We start from the raw sequence: 22,819 nt of genomic DNA on the forward strand, positions 1-22,819 counted from the left end.
CTTCCACTGCTTGCTCGGGAACTTAATTCCATGTACTAACGACTCTCAGAGAAATAATTTATCTTTATCTCAGTCCCAAAAGGGAGACCTCTAGTTCTAGTTTTCTCCACAAGTGGAAACATCTGACCAGTATTTACTCTATCAAGCTGCCTTAGAATGTTTCAGTAAGATCACCTCTTATTCTTCTAAGCTGCAGTGGGTATCAGCCCAGCCTGGTCAATCTTTCTTCATTGGTTAAGCCCTTTATCTCAGGCATGAGTTGAATGATGCCTCTATGTACTGCTTTTAACACAATTATATCTTCTTTTTCAAATAAGGAAACTAAAACTGCATGTTGTCTCCTTGTTTGGGGAGTATTCCAGATGTGGTTTCATCAATGTCTTGCTCAGCTGTGAGAATACTTCACAACTTTTATATTCCATTTCCCTTGAAATAAAAACTGGCATTCCATTTGCCTTCCCAATCATTTGCTGTACCTGCATGCTAATAATTTGTGATTTATGTACCAACGCAACCAGATTCTTCTGCACACTGCGATTTACAATCTCTCCCCATTTAAATAGTGCACTTTTTTTGTTCATCCTATCTAAGTGGACAAATTCACATTTCCGCACATTAAGCTCCATCTGCCAAGTTTTTGCCCATTCATTTAACTTGTTTATATTCATTTGCAGTAACTCTATCATTCTTACTCTATCATTCTTGACAATTTACTTTCCTATGTATCTGGGTGCCATCAACAAAGTAGCTACCATTATATTCCTTCTCTTAGTCCAGATCATTGATATTGTAGGTTATTGTTGTTGTTCGTCCATTGTCATCGATGCGAACCTCGACACCATTAGTTATTTTGAGGCTGGTCGCGGTGTGTCCGAAGATGACTGATCAGGCCAATTCGGGCACGTGTTGGACCGACGTGTAGATACTGTAGTTGTTGTGCTGGTGGCCCTGAACTTGCGCAGTTCGTGCTTAAGTTGTGCTTCAGCAATACACTTTGCTTTGTGAGCTTGACAGCCTTTGTGGGTGAGGCAGCTCCAGGTAGGGTGGTTTTGTGCCAGCGTTTCCCAGGTGGTTGTGTCAATGTCAAGCGACTTCAGGGAGGCCTTGAGTGTGTCTTTGAAACATTTCTTCTGCCCTCCATTGCGAGCGTCTTCCAGCAGAGAGTTCCCCAAAGAGGAGCTGCTTGGGTATGCGCTCGTCTGACATGCGGACGACATGACCTGCCCACTGGGTCTGCGTGCTCATCAGCAGTGTGTGGACTGATGGTAGATTTGCTCTAGAGAGAACTTCAGTGTCTGGTACTTTGTCTTTGCCATCGGATGCGTAATATTCTGCGAAGACAAGTCATGCGGAAATAATTGAGCTGTCTTGCATACCTTCGATACACAGTCCACGTTTCACAGGCATACAGGAAGGTAGTGAGTATCATGGCGCTGTAGACCTTCAGTTTTGTTGCTGGGCTGATTCCTCGATATTCCCATACAGTGGAGCGCAGTCTACCAAAAGCAGAACTTGCCTTTGCTATTCTGCAGTTAACTTCTGTGTCAACAGTCACTGCTTGGGAGAGGGTGCTGCCAAGATAAGTGAACTGGTCCACTGCGTGTAGTTTCTGCCCTTTGATTGTGATTATGGGTTCTGTGTACGGTGCACAAGGAGCAGGCTGGTGCATGACTTCGGTCTTTTTAATGTTGATGGTGAGTCCAAAGTTGTCACAAGCCGTGGAAAATTTGTCCATACTGACTTGCATCTCTGGCTCTGAGCCAGCTTACAGGGCGCAGTCATCGGCAAAGAGGAAATCTCTCAGAACTGTCTCTTTTACTCTGGTAATAGCTTGAAGTCTCTACAGGTTGAAGAGCTTCCCATCCACTCTGTACTTGAGGCTGTTCCCAGCTGCACTGTCCTGGGAGGTGTCATTCTGCATGGCAGTGAACATCATGCTGAACAGTGTGGGTGCGAGCACACAGCCCTGTTTGATGCCATTGGTGTAGATTATAAACAGGTGAGGAACCAGCACTGATCCCTGTGGCACTTCACTAATTGCAGCTTGCCAAATTAAAAAAGACTTATTCACTGGGATTTTCTGGCCTCCCTGTGACATTTCTTTCAGTGGTGGGAGGTGATGTTCATTGGCCAGTGTTGGAATCTTCAGGTCCCACTACCATCAACAAGTCCTGTTGTTTTTCCATTGATTCCACTGCATGACACTGGGAAACAGGCGGTGGGGTACGCAATTGACAGGACCAGAAGATACCACCAGCGTGACAAGCTAGAAGATTGCGCTCATTATCTCTACTTTCTGCTTCCTGTTAACTAACGATCATTTATCCATGCCAAAATGTTACCCTGTACACAATGTTCTCTTTCCTGGTGTATTAAACTGAAATGGTGTAGTATCAAATCCCTTTTGGAAATCCAAACATACAATATCTTTTATTTCCACTTTGCTTATTATTAATAATTTAGTCAAACATGATTTCCTTTTTCAAAGCTTTGTTGACACTGCCTGACCACATTATAATTTTCTAAGTATCCTGCTATAACAACTTGTTAATGGGTTTGAACAATTTCCCAATGACAGATATTAAGCTACTAATCTTCTGACTTAGCATTAAACTTTGCATATTTGTACAGTGTTTCTTCCAAAATTATGCAATCCTTAATTTCTTATTTATCCTTCTCAGAGAATCTTTCTTTCTTACGGGCATAAATCTTTGCTGAGAATTATTAAATATCTCCCCAACTCTATCTTTGAATTTAGTTTCCCAGTTCAGCTCTGCTTTTATACCGTTATAATTAAAATACTAGTTCATGGTTATTGCGGTACCTTCCTTTTATAACTCATTTATTTCTTTCTGTATGCTCTGTGCTACAGTCTCACTACTGTTAGGAGGGCCCATAAACCATACCCATGATCGATTTTTTTTAACCTTGCATCTCTCACCACTATACTAATGGCATCCTTAATTAACAGAGCTGCTCTGCTATCTTTTCATAGCTTCCTGTCTTTCCAAAATATCAAATACCTTTTAAATATTCAGCCTCAGTCTTGGTCACCCAGTAACCACATCCTCGTGATTGCTATTAGGTCATACACATTTATTTCTAGCAGTGTGAGTCCTGCACACTTTCAGATACATAGTCTTTAACTCACCTTTATCTTTACCCAAATTGCTACCCTCATTGTTATCCTTTAGATTTACTACATCTCCTCATGATTTTCCATCCCACACCCCAAACCACTATCTAGTTTAATACCCTCTTTACCTTAGTTATACAGCTTCTCAAAACACTGGTACTGGCATGGTGAACCCCGTCCCATTGATACAGCTTCCACTTTCCCCAATGCTAGATCCAGTATCCCATGAATCAAAATATATTTCTCCCACACCAGTCTTGAGTCACATATTCATCTCTCTAATCTTATTTACCCTACCTCAGTTTGTTCGTGGCTCAGATAATAATCCAGAAATTATTACCTTTGGGGTTCTGCTTTTTAACCAGCCTCTCGTTACTCATAATCCCTAAGCAAAACCCATTTTCTAGTCCTGTCTATATTATTGATACCAACGTGGACCATGACAACTGGATTCTCCCATTCCCATTGCAAATTTCTCTCTAACCCCAAACAGATGTCCTAAACTCTGGCTCTGGGCAGGCAACACAGTGGTTTGAACTCACTCTTGGCTGCAGTAAACACTATCAATCCCCCAACTTTACTGTCCCTCACTATCAGTATATTCCCATTAAGTTCTCCCACTTGGATGATTTTCCCTACCATGGTGCTGTGACCAGTTTGCTCATCCATTTTGCAGCATCCAGTTACGTCCCCGGAAACTGAAGAAATTTCAAACCTATTTTGACAATTGCAAAAGCTGAAGCTACTCCTATCTTCTTGGTCCCTTTACCTACCTCACTTGCAATCACACTGACCTATCCATGACCCTAACCAAAGGGGTGTGACCACCTCCAGGGATAAAGTATCACGGTAACATCCTCCCCACCCTCCTCCCGATGCATCACAGTGTCTGCAGATTTGCCCCCTGCTCAGTAGCCTGAACCAAACTCCTCAAGTGGCTGACATTGAGAACAACATATTTACCTTCAATCACACTGGTGTCCAGGAAACTCCTCATTCTACAGTCACAACGCATCATCTGTCCTGCCAACTTTATTATGTGATAATTAATTCTCTTAAATAGTTTATCATTAATAAACCATATTATATCCCATGAGCATTACTATTGCTAGTAAACTTTACTAATTAAATCTGACAATTACTAATAAATTACATGAATTTTGAATGATAAATGAGTAAAATACTCATCAACCAATTACTTACCTGTTTTCATAGAATTGTAGAATCCTTACAGTGCAGAAAGAGGCCTCCTGGCCCATCAAACTTGCACCGACAACAATCCCACCCAGGCCCCATCCCCACAACCCCATGCATTTACCCTGCTAATCCCTCTGACACTAAGGATTAATTTAGCGTGGCCAATCCACCTAACTTGCACTTCTTTGGACTGTGGGAGGAAGCCAGAGTACCCGCAAGAAATCAGCTCAGCCTGGGAGAACGTGCAAACTCCACACAGTCACCTGAGGCTGGAATTGAATCCGGGCCCCTGGCGCTGTGAGGCAGCAGTGCTAACCACTGTTTTCCTCCTCCTTCCCTCAACAAATGCCAAAGTTAAAGCTCTGACTAGGTGCACTCAGTGATGAGCTATTGTCATCATGATTGTTTACTTGTGTGCTTAACATATACTCATATTAGCTGAAATTCAAATTCCCAAGTTCAATCTCTGTGCCTATCTGCACTCAGGGATGATCTTTCTTTGTGCTTGCATACTTTCTCACTTAACAAATTTCATGTCTCTTTGCAGCATAGTAACAGGTTATTCACTATCTATTTCAGAGAGAATAATGATAATTGCAAATCTATCACATCAATTGAGAGTGTAATAGGCATCTGAATGAAATAGAATTTTTTTCTGACATGATCATACCTGTAGTCTTGCATTTTTTTTCTTGTATAGAAACCAGTTTCTTCAACCATTTCTAAGCTCCAACATTGAATTTTCTGTATTTCGTTATTACTGCACAGTTTTTCTGATTTCAGTCAGTTAATAACATTAAGTGTCCCTCTACAATCAGTTGAGTGCTTCGTCGGTTGATTTGAGGTGATTTTGCTAAAGATTATAGCTGTTTTATATCTAGTACTTTTGTATATCAAGTGGATATATGTTTAAAATAATTTTAGTACAAATATTATTGTACAGTGTGCTAACTTCCAGTAGTGTGGCATGGTACAGGTAGGTACCTACGATTCTCCAAACACTGAGTATCCATTCTTAGCCATACTTGATTGAGGAGGTTCCCCATAGAAATGACTAAATGTAAGAGTATAAAAAGGTTACCTGTCTAAATGTAGCTTTGAGCGTCTAGTTATAGAACAGGATTAGAAGTTTCAGTGTTGAACAGATGGGACCAAGTCCCTTGTACATCCTATCAATTGGGAAAGCTGTGTGGTAAGACTATAATAGAAAAAAGAAGCTAAAAAAAAATGCAACCCCACTGCTATTTTTATATTCATTATGAAAATTAATTGCTTTAGTACATGAATATATATCACATTCATTTGATGCAATGAAATAATTTACATTGATATTTTCTTTCACCCTTGTACAGTGGCAATCTGGACAAACCAACGACAAAAGGAAACACAGCTGTACATTACTGCTGCATTATGGATAAAGTGGAATGTTTAAAATTGCTTCTCCGGGGAAAACCAAGTTTAAATCTAGGTGAGTGTGCTCTTGATGACTTTAAATTGCATTTCCTATTAGATATGACTGCCAGCAGAGCCCAGCAAACAACTTAACTCCTTGGTCCAATATTCAGCTCAAACAGTATGGCGAAGATTTTGCAAAGTTAAAGCTACTCAATGTCTATCCTAGCCTTAAGATTGTATTATTAGCAATATACTATAAAAACAAACATCGGAAATATAATCTAAATAATTTGAAAAATGTAAATGATCTTCTTCCCTGGTCATCCCATTTTGTGGGAATGCCGGCGTTGGACTGGGGTAAACACAGTAAAAAGTCTGACAACACCAGGAACTCTCCATTCACCTGATGAAGAGGCAATCCCCTCGAAAGCTTGTGAGTATTATCAAATAAATCGGTTGGACTAAAACCTGGTGTTGTCAAGACTTTTTACCATCCCATTTTATACATTCTCACTTTACTCTTTATCTCCTATTCTCTGCCATGCTTAAAAATAATTTCAAAATCTTCTATTTATCATTTTTCACTAACCTGTTAGTTATCACTATCTAATTTGCAAGAAGAACAAGTTCCAAGGAAAAAGTCTAAACAACCAATAAAGGCACATTTTTCAACTGATTCCACATACTGCAGATTGACAGAAAAGTAGCCTCCAAGAATCAACAGCATCCAGAATGGCATTATTGAATTAAGGGATCTAATTAGGCTTAGTCCATAGGCAGATTATCAACTTTCCATGCTCTTTCTATTCTCTCCCCAACGTATGCATGGAATTGGCTCATAGTGCTCAAGTAGGAAGAGTCACGTAAGCAACATTCCTCACACCATGATCTCAATATGCCATTGCTTCTTAGTAGAAGGCCATTGCTTGCGATTCTTCCCCAGCAGAACACTCTACCAATGCAAAAGACACCTTTGATGTGAAGACAACAAAGACAGCTGCTAATTGCTGTAGCTGTGATTTTAATCCATAATATCTGTACTGCTGCTTTACCCATGGGAATGTTGAATTTAAAATGCTCCAGCAGTATTCTTTCCTTTTGTTTTGAATAACTTAGAATGATATCCAACCAGCAAACAGAACATCTGAGAGTTAGCAAGTATGCTTTAACAGCAGTAGGGTGCTTTTGATTGCAACAATCCAGAGTGGGACTGTCCCAAAAAAATTCTCAGTGTTGAATTTGCATAAAACTGGAGTAAATCACTCTGTTTTTGCAGCGAGAGTTTCAAAATGAATCTCCCGTACTCTGTGCACTGCAGAGTGCACTAGCGTGATTCAGTCTAGAAACCAGTGGGTGGGCCCTATTCCCACTGGAGAGGTCGGCAGCATTGCGCTAAGCGGGCCACAGAGCATGCGCCTATCTGTCAGCGCTGAGATTGACAAATGCACAGTGGCCCCTGTCTGTGGACCTCCTGATTACTGGCCAGCTCGGTGGGTGGCCAGCCTCGTGATCCCACATTGTTATCCTACCAACCCCCCAAATCCCAGCCCACCTCAATCTTTCTCCGTCCCTCCCCCACCGATACCTACTGCAGATCGCAGTGGGGCCACCCATCCCCACTGATTGCCCCCTTGGCACTGCCCCATGCTCAGTGGGCAGTGCCAAGATGCCCCATCAATATTGGCACACTAGCACTGCATAGGTGGTAATGCACAGGGGGGCACCCACCCTCTGAGGGCCTTGATTGCCTCCGTCCCACCTTCACTCTAGCGGGGTCGGACCACCAGCTCCCCACAAGTGGGGAGTTATAGTAAACCCCGCTGGAGTGAACCATTCCTGGCAGGAGTGGGGAAAGGCTAGCGGGCCCAGAGATTTCAATCCCGGGCCCACTAATAGGATTTAAATCATATTAAAATTACCTGTTGCATATATTAGGCAGGTATGTACCAATTTCCAAAAATATATATACAATCTGGTTTGGACATGCAGCCAAAGCCTGAGGACTGGTGGAGGAGGGGAAAGATCCAAGAATAGTGGAAATTGGCAGGGGGCTGTCAAAGCTCAGTGCATAGGGAAACCTGCAAATGGACAAAAGATAGCTGTAGAAGCCAGCTATAGTGAAACAATGCAAAAATAACAAGTACATTAAATAAGCTTTTTTCAAAGTTTTTTAATCAGTGCAATATCCTGAATCTTGTTACCTGAATGTCACCTAGACTGGAGGCAGACCTTGAAGGTCTTCAGATGAGTAGACAACAAATGAAGACCAAATGTAGAGGATCAGTGGTTAGTAAAGTCAGAAAACTGTGACAAAAGTGACATGTACTCTGTCAGTCACAATAGTATCAAAAAAAAGGAAAAGTGTTAAAGGAAGCACCTGTTACACTACTGGAAGAATAAAATCATGCAATATTTCATGTATACAAGAGGTAGATAGAAGATCGCAAATGGAAACAAATTATTACTAATTAAGTTGTTGTCCCATCAAATAGAAGTCACAATTTCCTGTTATATTTACACAATTCGCCAATCTTCAACAATATTTTAGTGTTTCGGCAAAGTAAAATTATGGTAAGTTGGTGAATACATTCAGTTGTGCATAATCTCAATATGTAAATGGAAATTTACATGTGACCATTTGTGGTTCTTTAATGTGTTTTATTGTATTTTTATTAAACAGTCTAAAAATTTATTTTGTCAGCATATTTTAGAACAAAAATGAATTTGTATAATCTACACTGAATAGTTATTTCAGAAAATTACCGTATGAGGAATTTTTGACTGCATTGTATTTTCTGTCTCTGAAGTTGTATGTATTATGCACTGAATTTATTAACCTTAACAGTAAACCAGAGTGGAGAAACAGCTCTTGATATCGCAAGAAGATTGCAGCGTGCACAGTGTGAAGAACTGGTAAGAAATAGTTCAATTTGATATTGATTCCTTTCACAGAATTTCTAGTCCAACCTTAGATTTAAAATTTCTTTGAAAACCAACAGTTACAATGCAATCGTTTTTGCTTGGTATATTTAGCTATAATATTGGTCATGAAAATCTTTTTGAAATTCTCAAAAAAATCCAAAATATGTTCAATTCCAGAATTTCTTTTATCCAAATCCTAAGGCTGTTTGAATATATTTTCCTGACAAAAAGTTCAATTATTGAAGTGTTTATTCATTGCATACTTGCATCGTTTGGTGTCATGTTTGGTCCAAGTGTTCAAAATATATTCTAAATACACATAAATTCAATTCCACACAGATTTACATATGTTGATTCAGAGCCTAACTTAGGACATTGAGGCAAAATTATTTTCTGTTAATTGCTGGAACTATAATTTCTCTTGCGCTCAGAGATCTTGTCCTTCCTGCAATTAACAGAAAGAATCCATCTTACCTAGTGAATCTCAACTCAACGTATCCTACAGAACAAAAGGACATTTCACAGATTCCAATGGATGCTGCAACTCCACATTCCCAAAATAGCTACAAAAATTTCCACAACTCTCAAGTCTAACAGAGAACAAATGAAAGAAAATTTGGGAATCTGTCCTTGCAACCATTACACACGGGTAGTTTGTCAACTCAGGTGCACCAAGCAGGTTTGCACTCCTTATATGACATATGCTGTGGAGAATTTAGCTTCAATAAACTTTCTAGTGCTAGATCTAGCTGTTGGAGTGGTGGACAGAGTCCCAAAAATGACTGGTCAATATTAGAGTTTTCCCATATCCATACTCCTTTCTGTTGGTATGTCTTTTGAAAACCATCATGTCTTAATGTGCAAGCGCAATTTTTTACAGTAGAAGCAGAAGATGGTTCTTTCTACGGTCACATTGATTAAGCTGATGTGGACCATGTGCCAGTCAAACGGCCTTGTGAAGAAGTGCCCCCTTCCCCACATTCAGGTTTATAATGGGCAGTTGCTTATGTGAGCAACAAAATGATAGCCAATTTCAAAGTTGCCAGTATAACATCTTAAGTTCTCTAAAATAAACAAAATACTGAGTGTTAGAATCTGAAATAAGAACAGAGTATGCTGGAAAAACTCAGCAAGTCTGGCAGCATCTGTAAGGAGAGAAAGCAGAATTAATACTTAGTTTTTTTGGCAGTATAGCCAAGGAGAATATGTTAAAGTGTAACTGTGAGAGATTACAACAAAATTTAAGAACAAAAGACATGTTCGAGGCAATACATGTATGCGGTATTTTTAAAAAAAGGTGTTTAAGATGGAGGAAAAAGGTCGCAGTCTAAAACTGTTAAACTCAATGGTGAGGTATTTTAAAAGGGGGGTTTAAGAACCTCTTGTGACCTTTGTCCTCCATCTTAAACCGAAACTGTCTGAATGCTGTCTTTGCAATTTTGGTGGACAGAATCAGTCTGCAGGGGGTCACTGGAGAATTGGGGAAGGTAGCTCAGAGGCCAGATTAAGGGGGGTGTTTTCAGCAGACCCAACCTTCCCAATGTCAAATCCATCTATAACGCGAAGAGCGTCTGAAAACAAGACAATGCCCCTCCCGAGGCCGCAGGTAAAGTGGGGTGGGGTGGCGTAGGAGAGTCGCGCGAGTTCTGTTAAATCCTTAGCCACCAATAAGTTTCTCTAGGCTGGAAGATAATTGGCTTTAAGTGGCTCGTGAATGAGCTAATTGCCTTCCTGCTGTCAGAAGGCAGGATTCCTGCACCAGACTCTTTTGGCCCCTGCTTAATTTCCCAACATTGGGAATTAGATGTGGATACTCCCACCCAATTCTCTCTGGCCTGCCCGCAATCATGCCCTATCTGGGGGCTTCTTCTAAATCCAGCTAGATGTAACAAAATTAGAAAACTTATTCCATTCCCCAGGTCTGTTTTTAAAAAATAATACACATGCATAAAATTGCATAGTGATTCCAGGCAAACAGAGGCATTCCAGAGGAAGTTAACTTCCAGAGGCATTCTGAAGATATCAACTGTCATCTCCCTCAATTTTCTAACATAGCTTTCAGACTGCTTGTCAGACATCAAGTGGGATCATATTGAGAATGTATAACAATGTAAAATGATTGAAAGTGTACTGAACATTATGATTGACTTATACGAGCTAATACTCAAAGTAGCATTATATAAAATGTTTGTTTCCCCTGCTATCTCAAAGTACTGATTGAATTGGCAGTAATCCCAATAATCTTCTTGTAACTTGAGTTTTTTAGGTAACCAATAACGATGCAAACCTAAACAGTACATTCATATTCTTTTACATGTAAAAATAAATGACATGTTTATGTAAACATTCCACCAGATAACAAATGTAAATACTTATGGTTCACTTGTGCAATGTTCTTGAGCTGAAACCACCACCTTTTCTTCCTTAGGATGTAAATATCCTATTATGAAACCATTCATTTGAATACAGTTGTATTTGATTTAATATTTTGTGTTAATTTCAGATCAGTCAAGCTGCTTTAGGAAAAATTAATCCTCATGTTCATGTAGAATATGAATGGCAATTACGGCAAGAGGAAATTGATGAAAGCGATGATGACTTGGATGTAAAGGTGAGCACAGAAAATATTTTACACAGAAGTAAGAAATTTCCTTGCAGTCCATCAAGCTAAGCTGTTAAAACAAACTATCTAGCAACCAATTATAGAGCATCATTTGGTGGAGACCTTGATACAGCTACCTGCTCTTAATGCCAAAAATAACATCAAAGAAAGTTCAAAAGAGATCAAGCAAAATAATCTTTTAAACTCTTTCTAAAATGTGTTTTTTTTTAAACGATTGTCTTTTACAAATTGGATTAAAGAAATGGCCAAATATAACATTTTGACTTAAATAAGAGAGCTGAAATTCTAAATGAATGTAGAATACAGATTTTACATTTTAGAGTAAAATTGCTAGAGATCTGTGGTAGTTCAATGGATAATTATGTTCTTTAATGCAGTGCTGAGCCATATGCATCAAAAGGCTCTTCATTTTGATCCTGCGCTGTAGTCAAGGCACAACAGTTCACCAAGTCAGATCTCCAGCATCCTTCCATCACTGATTTAGTCAGGCCAAAAATACGGCGAGGTGGTTGTTGGTCTGTAACTCATGCCCAGGAGTTATCATTTGAGAAGAGCACAGGAAGGAAAGTTAGGTAGCTAGGATTGCAAGCAGGTGACACCCAGTGGCTTTGTGGTATTATCACCAAACTACTAACCCAGAGACACAGGGCAATGCTCTGGGGATCTGGGTTCAAATCTGTAATTAAAAATCTAATGATTACGATGAAACCATTATCAATTGTTGCAAAAACTCATCTTGCTCAATAATGTCCTTTAGGAAAGAAATCTGTTGTCCTTACCTGACCTGGCCTCTATGTGACTCCTGATCCACATATGTGGTTTGACTCTTAAATGCCCTCAGGGATGGGCAATAAATGCTTGCCCAGTCAATGACACCTCATGATCAAATTAAAAACAAATGAAGGACTTATTAGGAAAGATCCAGTATGGGTATCTCATCCTCCTCAATTGAGTTTCTAGGCAATTCAGATAAATATCTACCCTAGAGTTTCACCTGCATACTGCTTAAAAAGTGTGCACTCTAGCAGATGTAAGGATCAATCTTATTTGCTGTAAATGAAATATGAACTAGGAGCAGGGAAACTATCGAAAAATTGACAAAATATTTAAAATACTCGCGCTTTATTGATCTGACTGAAACTATATTTCTGATGAAATGGGCAAGAGATCATTTTAATTGTCACATCTTTCTCAATATTCCAGCTAAAATGACTTGCAATTTCAAATTCTTGCATTAATCATGCCATCCTATAGTTAATGTGCTCTAGATTGGAAATCTTAATTGTTATTTGGTCAATTCTGAATTCTAAGTGAACAACGTCAGACATATCTGTGAGCAGTTGTAGGATTTTTCTCAGAAATTGGTAAACTTTCTGAAGAGCAATAGGAGCTATAAAACAGAATTTTGGATGAGCTAATCTGTGTTTGGATTATAGTCCGATTTGAAATTCGTAACTGGGCTTTTCCTGGAAAATCGATTTTAGTCTGTCATCTTTTTCTGATTGTAAAAGGACAATAGCCAGGAGGGAAGAAAGAAAGATTACATGTTACCCATCAGACTATTCATAAGCATATCACAGCCAATTCATTACTTTTTAATTGTAGTGAATGTTGTTGTTTAGAAAAGATGGCTGAAAATTTGCACACAGCAAGGTCCCACAACAGTGATGAGATGATTGACGTTTGGTGGTTTAGTTCAGGGACTAATTTTAGCCAAGTCAACAGGAGGCCTCCCATGCTGGTTTCCAATATATAGGATCTTTTGTGCTCATCTGAAAGGATAGTTGGGACCTTGGTTTGACAGCTCGTTCAGCAGGCAGCATATCTGTCAATAAATACTCTCTTTTCTTTAATATGGCACAGTAAAATAGATCAAGATTGTGTTCATCTTAAGTGGAATTTCAACATGTGCCTCTCCGACTCCAAGGAGAGAATGGTCCCACCGAGACAAGGCTCTTCAACGATGTAGCATGTTTTTACAAATAATTTTGAACCATTCCTGGGTTATGTATTGAGCTCCATTGTTGCTTAGCCAATAAACAAATAATTCAACAAACCATCCTCTTTTATCCAAATATAAATAAAATCAAAGTAGGATTTTTTAAAAAAGAAGGCAAATCTTCTGTCATAGCTTAAAGGATGTGATTTGAATGTGATTGAAATTTGAAATGATCAAGAGTTAGATGGGTGGTGGAGAATAGAAATGTCCAGGCTGAGGTGTGTCTATTTTAACGCCAGGAGTGTAGTAAATAAGGTAGATGAGCTTAGGGCGTGGATTGCTGCTAGGGAATGTGATGTGGTGGCCATTGCAGAGACTTGGATATCTCAGGGACAGGACTGGGTACTTCAGGTGCTAGGATTCAGATGCTTCAGGAAGGACAGGGTTGGGGGCAAAAGAGGTGGTGGAGTGGCACTGTTGATCAGGGACAGTGTCATGGCTGCAGAGAAGGAGGATGCCGTGGAGGGAGTGTCTACAGAGTCTCTGTGGGTGGAAGTTAGGAACAGCAAAGGGTCGATGACTTTGCTGGGTGTTTTCTATAGGCCGCCCAATAGTGACAGGGCAGTTGAGGTACAGATAGGGAAACAGATCCTAGAGAGATGTAGTAATAACAGAGTTGTCGTGATGGGAGACTTTAATTTCCCAAACATCGACTGGAATATCCCAAGGGTAAGGGGTTTGGATGGGGAGGAGTTTATGTGTGTTCAGGAGGGTTTCCTGACACAGTGCGTGGATAAGCCTACGAGAGGAGAGGCTGTACTTGACCTGGTGCTGGCTAATGAACCAGGACAGGTGTCGGATCTCTCAGTAGGAGAGCATCTTGGGGATGGAGATCATAATTCTATCTCCTTCACGATAGCATTTGAAAGGGATAGGATCAGGCAGGCTAGGAAGGTGTTTGTCTGGAGTAAGGGGAAATATGAAGACATCAGGCAGATAATTGGACGAATAAACTGGAAGGAGGCGTCCTTGGGGAAAAGTACAGAAGGAAGGTGGCGGATATTCAAGGAATGTTTGACTGGAGCTCTGCACGATAACGTTCCGATGAGACAAGGAGGTTTTGTAGGGCGCAGGAACCGTGGTGCACCAAGGTTGTGGTGAACCTAGTCAGGAAGAAAAGAAAGGTGTATAAAAGGTTCAGAGATCTAGGAGATGTTAAGGATCTAGAGGAGTATAAGGCTTGTAGAAAGGAGCTTAAAAAGGAAATTAGGAGAGCCAGAAGGGGTCATGAGAAGGCCATGGCAGGTAAGATTAAAGAGAGTCCCAAGGCCGTCTACAAATATGTGAAAAGTAAAAGGATGAGAAGAGAAGGGATAGGACCTGTAAAAGGTGAAGGGGGAAAAGTCTGTGTGGAACCGGAAGAAATGACAGAGGTGCTTAATGAGCACTTTGCCTCGGTATTCACGGTGGAAAGTGATCTAGGAGGTTGTACTACAGGTTTGCGGCAGTCTGAAAAGATTGAGTATGTGGATGTTAAGGAAGAGGATGTGTTAGAACTTTTAAACTCTATCAAGATAGACAAGTCACCGGGACCAGATGGGATGTACCCCAGGTTACTGTGGGAGGTGACGAAGTGATTGCAGAGCCCCTGGTGATGATCTTTGCGTCGTTGATGGAGACGGGAGAGGTTCTGGAGGATTGGAGGATTGCGGATGTGGTTCCTATTTTCAAGAAAGGGAACAGGGATAGCCCGGGAAATTACCGACCGGTGAGTCTGACCTCAGTGGTTGGTAAGCTGATGGAGAGGCTTCTGAGGGACAAGATTTATGAGCATTTGGAGAAGTTTAGAATGATCAGAAATAGTCAACATGGTTTTGTCAAGGGCAGATCGTGCCTTACGAGCCTAGTTGAGTTCTTAGAGAATGTGACTGAACACATTGACAAAGGAAGAGCGGTGACGTGGTTTTCATGGACTTCAGCAGGGCATTTGATAAGGTCCCCCATGCAAGACTTCTTGAGAAGGTGAGAGGGCATGGGATCCAGGGGGCTTTGGCCTTGTGGATCCAGAACTGGCTTGCCTGCAGAAGGCAGAGAGTGGTTGTGGATGGGTCTTTTTCTGCATGGAGGTCGGTCACCAGTGGAGTCCCCCAGGGATCTGTTCTAGGACACTTGCTGTTTGTCATTTTCATAAATGACCTGGATGAGGAAGTGGAGGGATGGGTTAGTAAGTTCGCCAATGATACGAAGGTTTGTGGTGTTGTGGATGGTCTGGAGAGATGTCAGAAGTTGCAGCGGGACATAGATAGGATGCAAGACGGGGCAGAGAAATGGCAGATGGACTTCAACGCAGATAAATGTGTAGTGATCCATTTTGGCAGGACCAATGGGATGAAGGAATACAATATTAAGGGTAGGAGTCTTAGCTGTGTTGAAGAGCAGAAGGATCTTGGGGTCCGGGTCCACAGGACACTTAAATCGGCCTCGCGGGTGGAGGATGTGGTCAAGAAGGCGTATGGTGTACTGGCCTTCATTAATCGAGGGATTGAGTTTAGGAGTCGGGAGGTAATGCTGCAACTTTATAAGATGCTTGTCAGACCCCACTTGGAGTACTGTGCGCAGTTCTGGTTGCCTCACTATAGGAAGGACGTGGAAGCTATTGAGAGGGTGCAGAGGAGATTTACAAGGATGTTGCCTGGATTTGGAGGCATGCCTTATGAAGATAGGTTGAGGGAGCTGGGACTCTTCTCCCTGGAGAGATGAAGGTTGAGAGGCGACCTGATAGAGGTTTATACAATGTAGAGAGGAATAGATAGGGTGGATTCTCAGAGGCTATTTCCCTGGGCTGAAATGGTCGCTACGAGAGGACACAGATTTAAGGTGCAGGGAAGCAAGTGCAGAGGAGATGTTAGGGGTAAGTTTTTCACTCAGAGGGTGGTGAGTGAATGGAATCGGCTGCCGTCGGTGGTGGTGGAGGTGAACTCGCTGGGGTCTTTTAAAAGACTTCTGGATGAGTATATGGGATCTAATGGGATTGGAGGTTATAGATAGGTCTATGGCTTAGTAGGTATAGATGTGATCGGCGCAGCTTGTGGGCCGAAGGGCCTGTTTGTGCTGTAGTGTTCTATGTTCTAAGTATAGTCTTTCATAGTTATAAACTTTGTAATTGAGATAAGTTTGGCCTGGAAATTACTGTCACAAAAAATACAATCAAATCTAAGAATCCAAAGTTAAAAACCATACATTAAACAAAAATACATTTGGGCAAAGGCAATAAACTACTGAAAATTGTGTGTGATAGGTGCAGAGACTTTTTATCCCTGGGGTTGCTGTCGTTGTAATTTCAACAGGAGTGGATTATTCATCTTAGATTTGGTGTTGTCATTATATTTAACTCTGTCCCCTTTTTCCCCATCACTAGACCAGCCCTGTAAAGAAAGAACGTTCTCCAAGGCCACAGAGCTGCTGCCAGTCTTCTAGTCTCTCCCCACAAGAAAAACTTATGATCCCAGGACTTGCCATTGCACGAGAAAAACAGCGATTGTCCTATGGGGCATTTAGTAATCAGATATATGGAAGTGGTGCAGATTCTCCAATGTCACCAGCCACTGATGCCCCTCCTCTTCCTCCTAGGAATCCAAGCAAAGGTTGGTGACTAAAATGAAATACATTTTCTGAGATGTTTGTGTATTTAGTTATGATTTGCAATTGCATATTTAGCTGCTAATTGCATTATGGTAAATGTTCATTAAATACTCCAATCAAAGCAGTGTCCACTTTTCTTATTGTGCCATTTCTGTCGTCAACAGGAACAGTTGCTCTGTCATTATTCTGTGGTCAATTGTAGTATAATTCTCTCCCTTATTTTTGGCACAAGAACTTGATTAATTTTTCTCTGACTTATTGTTGCCAATCCTTCAATGACTTCTTTGTTAATTTTTGAAAAAAATGGTGAACTGGCTAATGTACAATTGAAAGGAGTTGTTAACTGACTATTAGTCTTTGCTTAGCATAGCTTGGATCATTCCCACCCACCCTTCCAAAAATGGCTTCATGAACATCAAAAATGGTTAGTCCTTGGTGAAGCCATTAGTAAGGAAGTTGTACATGTTTTGCTACTGCAAAATCAAACTAAAAATGTCAGTACAGATCAGACATGGATTATTGTGCTTAAAGAATCAGAAAATTGCAGAACACCACAAATGCAGGTATAAGAATTAAAGTAACTAGTAAATTCATTGTATCAGGCTGAAGTAGTGTGACTAAGTACTTGAGAAAGAAAAAACTAAACTAAAAGTTATAACCTGGTTCACAAATTGATGACTTTAAGTTTAAAATTTTAAGAAGTGAGCGCCAATGATAAGCTATCCCTTGCATCTCTCAAACTTCTGCTGTGCCACCCTATCAGATTATCAGAGATCCAACTACACCTGGGTTCCCCTTCCACCCAATTCCCCTGCTCTTGCAGCCATGCTCTGGATCCTGCTGCACCCAACTGGATGCCGAGCTTGTTAATCAGGCTGATATCTGGTTGGGTGTGTATTCTGTTGAGAAGGAAAGACATACACTATGAAATTCTTAAGGGAAACCCAAACTTCAGGTTTCCATCCGAAGCTCCACCCCTTTGCCTAAGAAACTAGCATTAATATCCAAGCCAGAGAATCCAAATGAAGAATTCAGCAGGAAATTGATGAAGCCAATGTCCCAGATTCCACCATTACAATTGACTGTTGCATTGTCAGGATGGACCTAACAGATTTCGTATACTGTCAGGAAGAAGAAGTCCTAGGAGCACTCAACATTGACTCCTGACCCAATGATATCTAGTGGCATCAGATCAAATATGGGCAAGAAAATCTGTTGCGACTTCCTGCCTATGTCTTTCCCCCAGCTGAGAAAATCAGTACCCATCCATACTGAATGCACTCAGCAGAAGTACAAAATGACATGTACTTGATATCGGAAGGAGGTGGGGGGGAGGGATGGTTTCAATGTCCATCAGTGCTTGTTAGCACCGCTACTGACCAAGTTATTTTATTTATTAGTGTCACAAGTAGGTTTACATTAGTACTGCAATGAAGTTATTGTGAAAATCCCCTAGTCAGCACTCTCCAGTGCCTGTACTCTGAGGCAGAATTTAGCATGGCTAACCAGCGTATCTTTCAGACCATGGGTGGAAACTATAGCACCTGAAGGAAATCCAAGCAGATGCGGGGAGAATGTGCAGACTCTTCACAGACAGTGACCCAAGCTAGGAATCGAACCCAGGTTCCTGGCGCTGTGAGGCAGCAGTGCTAACCACTGTGCCACCCAGGTTGGCCAAGTCTGCTAGGGCATAGCTGGCAGACTGGACCTGCAGCAGGTGCTAAGGGAAATAAAAATGGGGGAAAAGTCTACCTGACGAAGGGCATCTGCCCATCACAACATCAGAAGGAACGAACACCTCAAAATTCCACCTTCACATTGAAGGTACCCTTCCATTGTGTTAAGTGGCACCACCACTGTGCTAAATGGGATATATTCAGATCCAATCTAGCAATTCAAAACTGGGCATCCTTGAAAGGTTGTGAGCTATCATAGAGTCATGAGGTTTACAGCATGGAAACAGGCCCTTTGGCTCAACTTGTCCATGCTGCACTTTTCTTTTTAAAACCAGTAAGCTAATCCCAATTGCCCGCATTTGGCCCATATTTCTCTTTACCCATCTTAGCCATGTAGCTATCTAAATGCTTTTTAAAGGACAAAATAGTACCCACCTCTACTACTACCTCTGGCAGCTTGTTCCAGACACTTACCACCCTCTGAAAAAGTTGCCCCTCTGGACACATTTGTGTCTCTCCCCTCTCAGCTTAAACCTATGCCCTCTAGTTTTAGAGTCCCCTACCTTTTGGAAAAGGTATTGACTATCCAGCTGATCTATGTTCCTCAAGTAGCATAGGTCACCTATAAGATCACCCCTCAGCCTCTTACGCTCCAGACAAAAAAGGCGCAGTCTATCCAGCCTTTCCTTATAACTCAATCCATCAAGTCCCGGTAGCATACTGGTAAATCTTTTCTGCACTCTTTCTAGTTTAATAATATCCTTTCTATAATAGGATCACCAGAATTGCACATAGTGTTCCAAGTGTGGCTTTACCAACGCCTTGTACAACTTCAACAAGATGTCCTAACTCCTGCATTCAATGTTCTGACCAATGAAACCAAGCATGCTGCCTTCACCACTCTGGCCACCAGTGACTCCACTTTCAAGAAGCTATGAACATGTACCCCTAGATCTTTCTGTTCTGTAACTCTCCCCAGTGTCCCACTATTAACTGAGTAAGTCCTGCCCTGGTTCAATCTACCAAAATGCATCACATCACATTTGTCTAAACTAAACTCCATCTGCCATTCGTCAGCCCACTGGCCCAATTGATCAAGATTCTGTTACAATTGGAGATAACTTTCTTCACTGTCCACTATGCCACCAATCTTAGTATCATCCACGAACTTACTAACCATGCTTCCTATATTCTCATCCAAATTATTAATATAAATGACAAATAAAAGTGGACCCAGCACTGATCCCTGAGGCACACTGCTGGTCACAGGCCTCCAGTTTGAAAAACAACCCTCTACAACCACCCTCTGACTTCTATCAAGAAGCCAATTTTGTATCCATTTAGATACCTCACCCTGGATCCTGTGAGATTTAACCTTATGCAACAACCTACCATGCAGTATCATGTCAAAGGCTTGCTTAAGTACATGTAGACAACATCAGCTGCACTGCCCTCATCTAGCTTTTTGGTTACGCCTTCAAGAAACTGAATCAAATTAGTGAGACATGATTTTCCCCTTACAAAGCCATGCTGACTGCACCTAATCAATCCTTGTGTTTCCAAATGCCTGTAGATCCTGTCTCTCAAAATACCTTCCAACAATTTACCCACTGCAGATGAGAGGCTCACTGGCCTGTAGTTCCCAGGCTTTTCTCTGCAGCCCTTTTTAAACAAAGGCACAACATTTGCCACTCTGTAATCTTCAGGCACCCAACCCGTGACTATAGGCTCCCACAATGTCCTGGGATGCACTTCATCAGGTACCAGTGATTTATCTACCTTGATGTGCTTTAAGACTTCCAGCACCGCCTCCTCTGTAATATGTTCAATCCTCAAGCAAGAGCAGCAGAATTGTATTTAGCCACAATCTGTAACCCCAAGGCCTGGCATATCCCTCACTCTACCATTACTGTCAAGCCAAGGGACCAACCCTAATAAGATAGAAGCCTTTAGATCTGTGAATCCACAGATCAATAGACTTGTTAACAGGATCAGGACAGATCTGGTCGTGATCTCTTAGAATAGCAAATCTAACATGGTATTCTTTCAGTTCACCACCATGATTATTCAAAAATCGTAAGGCATGTCGGTTATGCAGAGAGACCATAGCCTGCAGTGGGCCTACCCAGGGTTTGTACATACGGAGATTGAGTTACTTGGTTCCAATACCAAGTTAGCAGTCTCTTCATTTATCTATGGGAGTTCAGTTAGAAGGAACACCATGATAGGTGGCCATATAGCTACCAGTATAGAAAAAGTGGGTAAGAGAGAATCACCATGATGATAATTTTCATCTACCCATCATCTTTAAATAATCACTGTTGGAATTCAATCATCTTTCGGTTTTTCCGAGAGAACAGGGAAAATAGCTGTGGTTGCGTGCATTTAAGACTTGTGGATAGGAGAGAATGAAGCCTGACCAAGATGGTTCTCTTTGTGCTGATTGTGAGTTGCAGCTGTTGTATGAACGGATATTGTATGAAAAAGAAATCCTGGTCTTGGGTTATAAAGCAATAGATGGTACCTCTGAAGCAAACTTCATTGGCCATCGGGGCTTGTCTATGTTGGTCCACCTCTGCCCCCAAAAAACACCTTACTAAACTGGAAACTGTTAAGCATACATGGCATACAACAAGGACTGGTAAAGTATTACCACTAAGATTTATGAAAATGAAACATTTTTATTCAAATGCTCAAAGTAAAGGACAATCTTGACTTCAGTAGCCTGTCCTTTTTCAGCCAGATAGTGCCTGAATGACAATTCTGGTCGTTCTAGTGTTACATTCTTGAGCATATCCGCACCAAATGCAGGAGAGCAATGGCCTGTGATTGGAGGAGCAGTTTCTTTCTGAATCTTCCACTCCAATTTACTAGCATTTTGAAAACTACTTTTGGGAATCACATTGGGAGGGCTTCATAGTCTACATCCAGCACACTGGACAAGCCTAACTAGAAGCACCAGGGCAGCAGGCATATGTCAACAACACCATCTCACATTCCTCTCAAAAGCCGTGCACCATCCTGGCTTGGAAACATATAGTCTTCCCTTCAAATCTTGGAATTATCTATCTAACAGCACTGTATATTATATATCATGTAGACTGCAGCAGTTCAAGAAAGTGGCTCATTGTAACCTTCTCAAAGAATGAGCAACAAATCCTTGTTTTGCCCGCAACACCCAAATCCAACAAAGGAATGAAAAAAATGGCAGAGATCTATTTTGAAATAGGGGCCGGGATTCTCCCAAGAAAGTCCTAAGTGTCGAATTTGCACGAAAACTGGGGTAAATCATTCTTTTTTCAGTGGGAGCTCACTCTAGAATCTCCCACACTCTATGCAATGCAGAGGCCATCAGCAATAATAATAATAATAATAATAATGAATATCATTACATTTCGGGGCCGGAGCCTATTTCCACCCATGAGGCTGACATTTCAGGGCCTCTCTGCATGTGCAGTGGCCCTGAACAGCCAGTGTCCCTATTTGCTGGCCAGTTAAATCACTGGCCAGCCCAGGACCCCCGCAATGCTGTTCCCCCCCTAGGCCCGAACGCGCCCCATCTCCATTCCTGGGCCAACCCCTCCTCCACCATCCCAAACCACCAATTTCCAGCCTGCCCCAATTGCTGGTCTCCCTCCTGCCCTGACCAGATCCCAATGCAGAGTGGCAGTGGGATTCCCCCCTACTGATTGCCCAACCCGCTTGGCACTGCCCCTTGTCTGAGTGGCAGTGCCAAGGTGTCTCCTGGGCATGGGCACTTTGACCCCTGGGCAATGGCAGGGCCACAGGCTGGCACTGCCACAGTGTCTGTGCCCGGGGGCACTACTCCCGCAGCCCGAGCCCTTGGGAAGCTCCTGATTACCCTACTTCACTCCAGTGGGGTCATCCCATTAGTTCTCCAAAAGTGCGGAGCGAATCTGAACCCCGCTGGAGTGGAATATGCCTGGCAGGGTGGGAGATGCAAGCAGGCATAAGAACATAAGAAGTAGGAGCAGGAGTAGGCCATCTAGCCCTTCGAGCCTGCCCCGCCATTCAGTAAGATCATGGCTGATCTGAAGTGGCTCAGTTCCACTTTCCCGCTTTCTCCCCATAACCCTTAATTCCCTTGCCTACCAAAAACCTATTTACCCGTGACTTAAATATATTTAGCGAGGTAGCCTCCACCACTTCAATGGGCAGAGAATTCCAGAGATTCACCACCCTTTGAGTGAAGAAGTTCCTCCTCAACTCCGTTCTAAATTGCTCCCCCCCACCCCCTTATCTTGAGGCTGTGCCCTCTAGTCCTGCTG

At 41.7% G+C, this 22,819-nt stretch overlaps 1 protein-coding gene across 2 annotated transcripts in view; it reads left to right on the top strand.

Annotated features, from left to right (window-relative positions):
• LOC145346497 (arf-GAP with SH3 domain, ANK repeat and PH domain-containing protein 1-like) overlaps window positions 1–22,819 on the top strand; it is a 320,720-nt gene that overhangs the window by 254,312 nt on the left and 43,589 nt on the right. For both annotated transcript variants that reach the window (XM_080193831.1, XM_080193832.1), the window contains 4 exons: window positions 5,686–5,801; window positions 8,574–8,641; window positions 11,154–11,261; window positions 16,631–16,856. In XM_080193831.1, coding sequence (XP_080049957.1) covers window positions 5,686–5,801; window positions 8,574–8,641; window positions 11,154–11,261; window positions 16,631–16,856 — 518 coding nt within the window. The remainder of the gene's footprint in view (window positions 1–5,685; window positions 5,802–8,573; window positions 8,642–11,153; window positions 11,262–16,630; window positions 16,857–22,819) is intronic.

Source organism: Carcharhinus amblyrhynchos, chromosome 8 (genome assembly GCF_965287045.1).
Source record: "Carcharhinus amblyrhynchos chromosome 8, sCarAmb.v2.hapA, whole genome shotgun sequence".
NCBI lineage: Eukaryota > Metazoa > Chordata > Chondrichthyes > Carcharhiniformes > Carcharhinidae > Carcharhinus > Carcharhinus amblyrhynchos.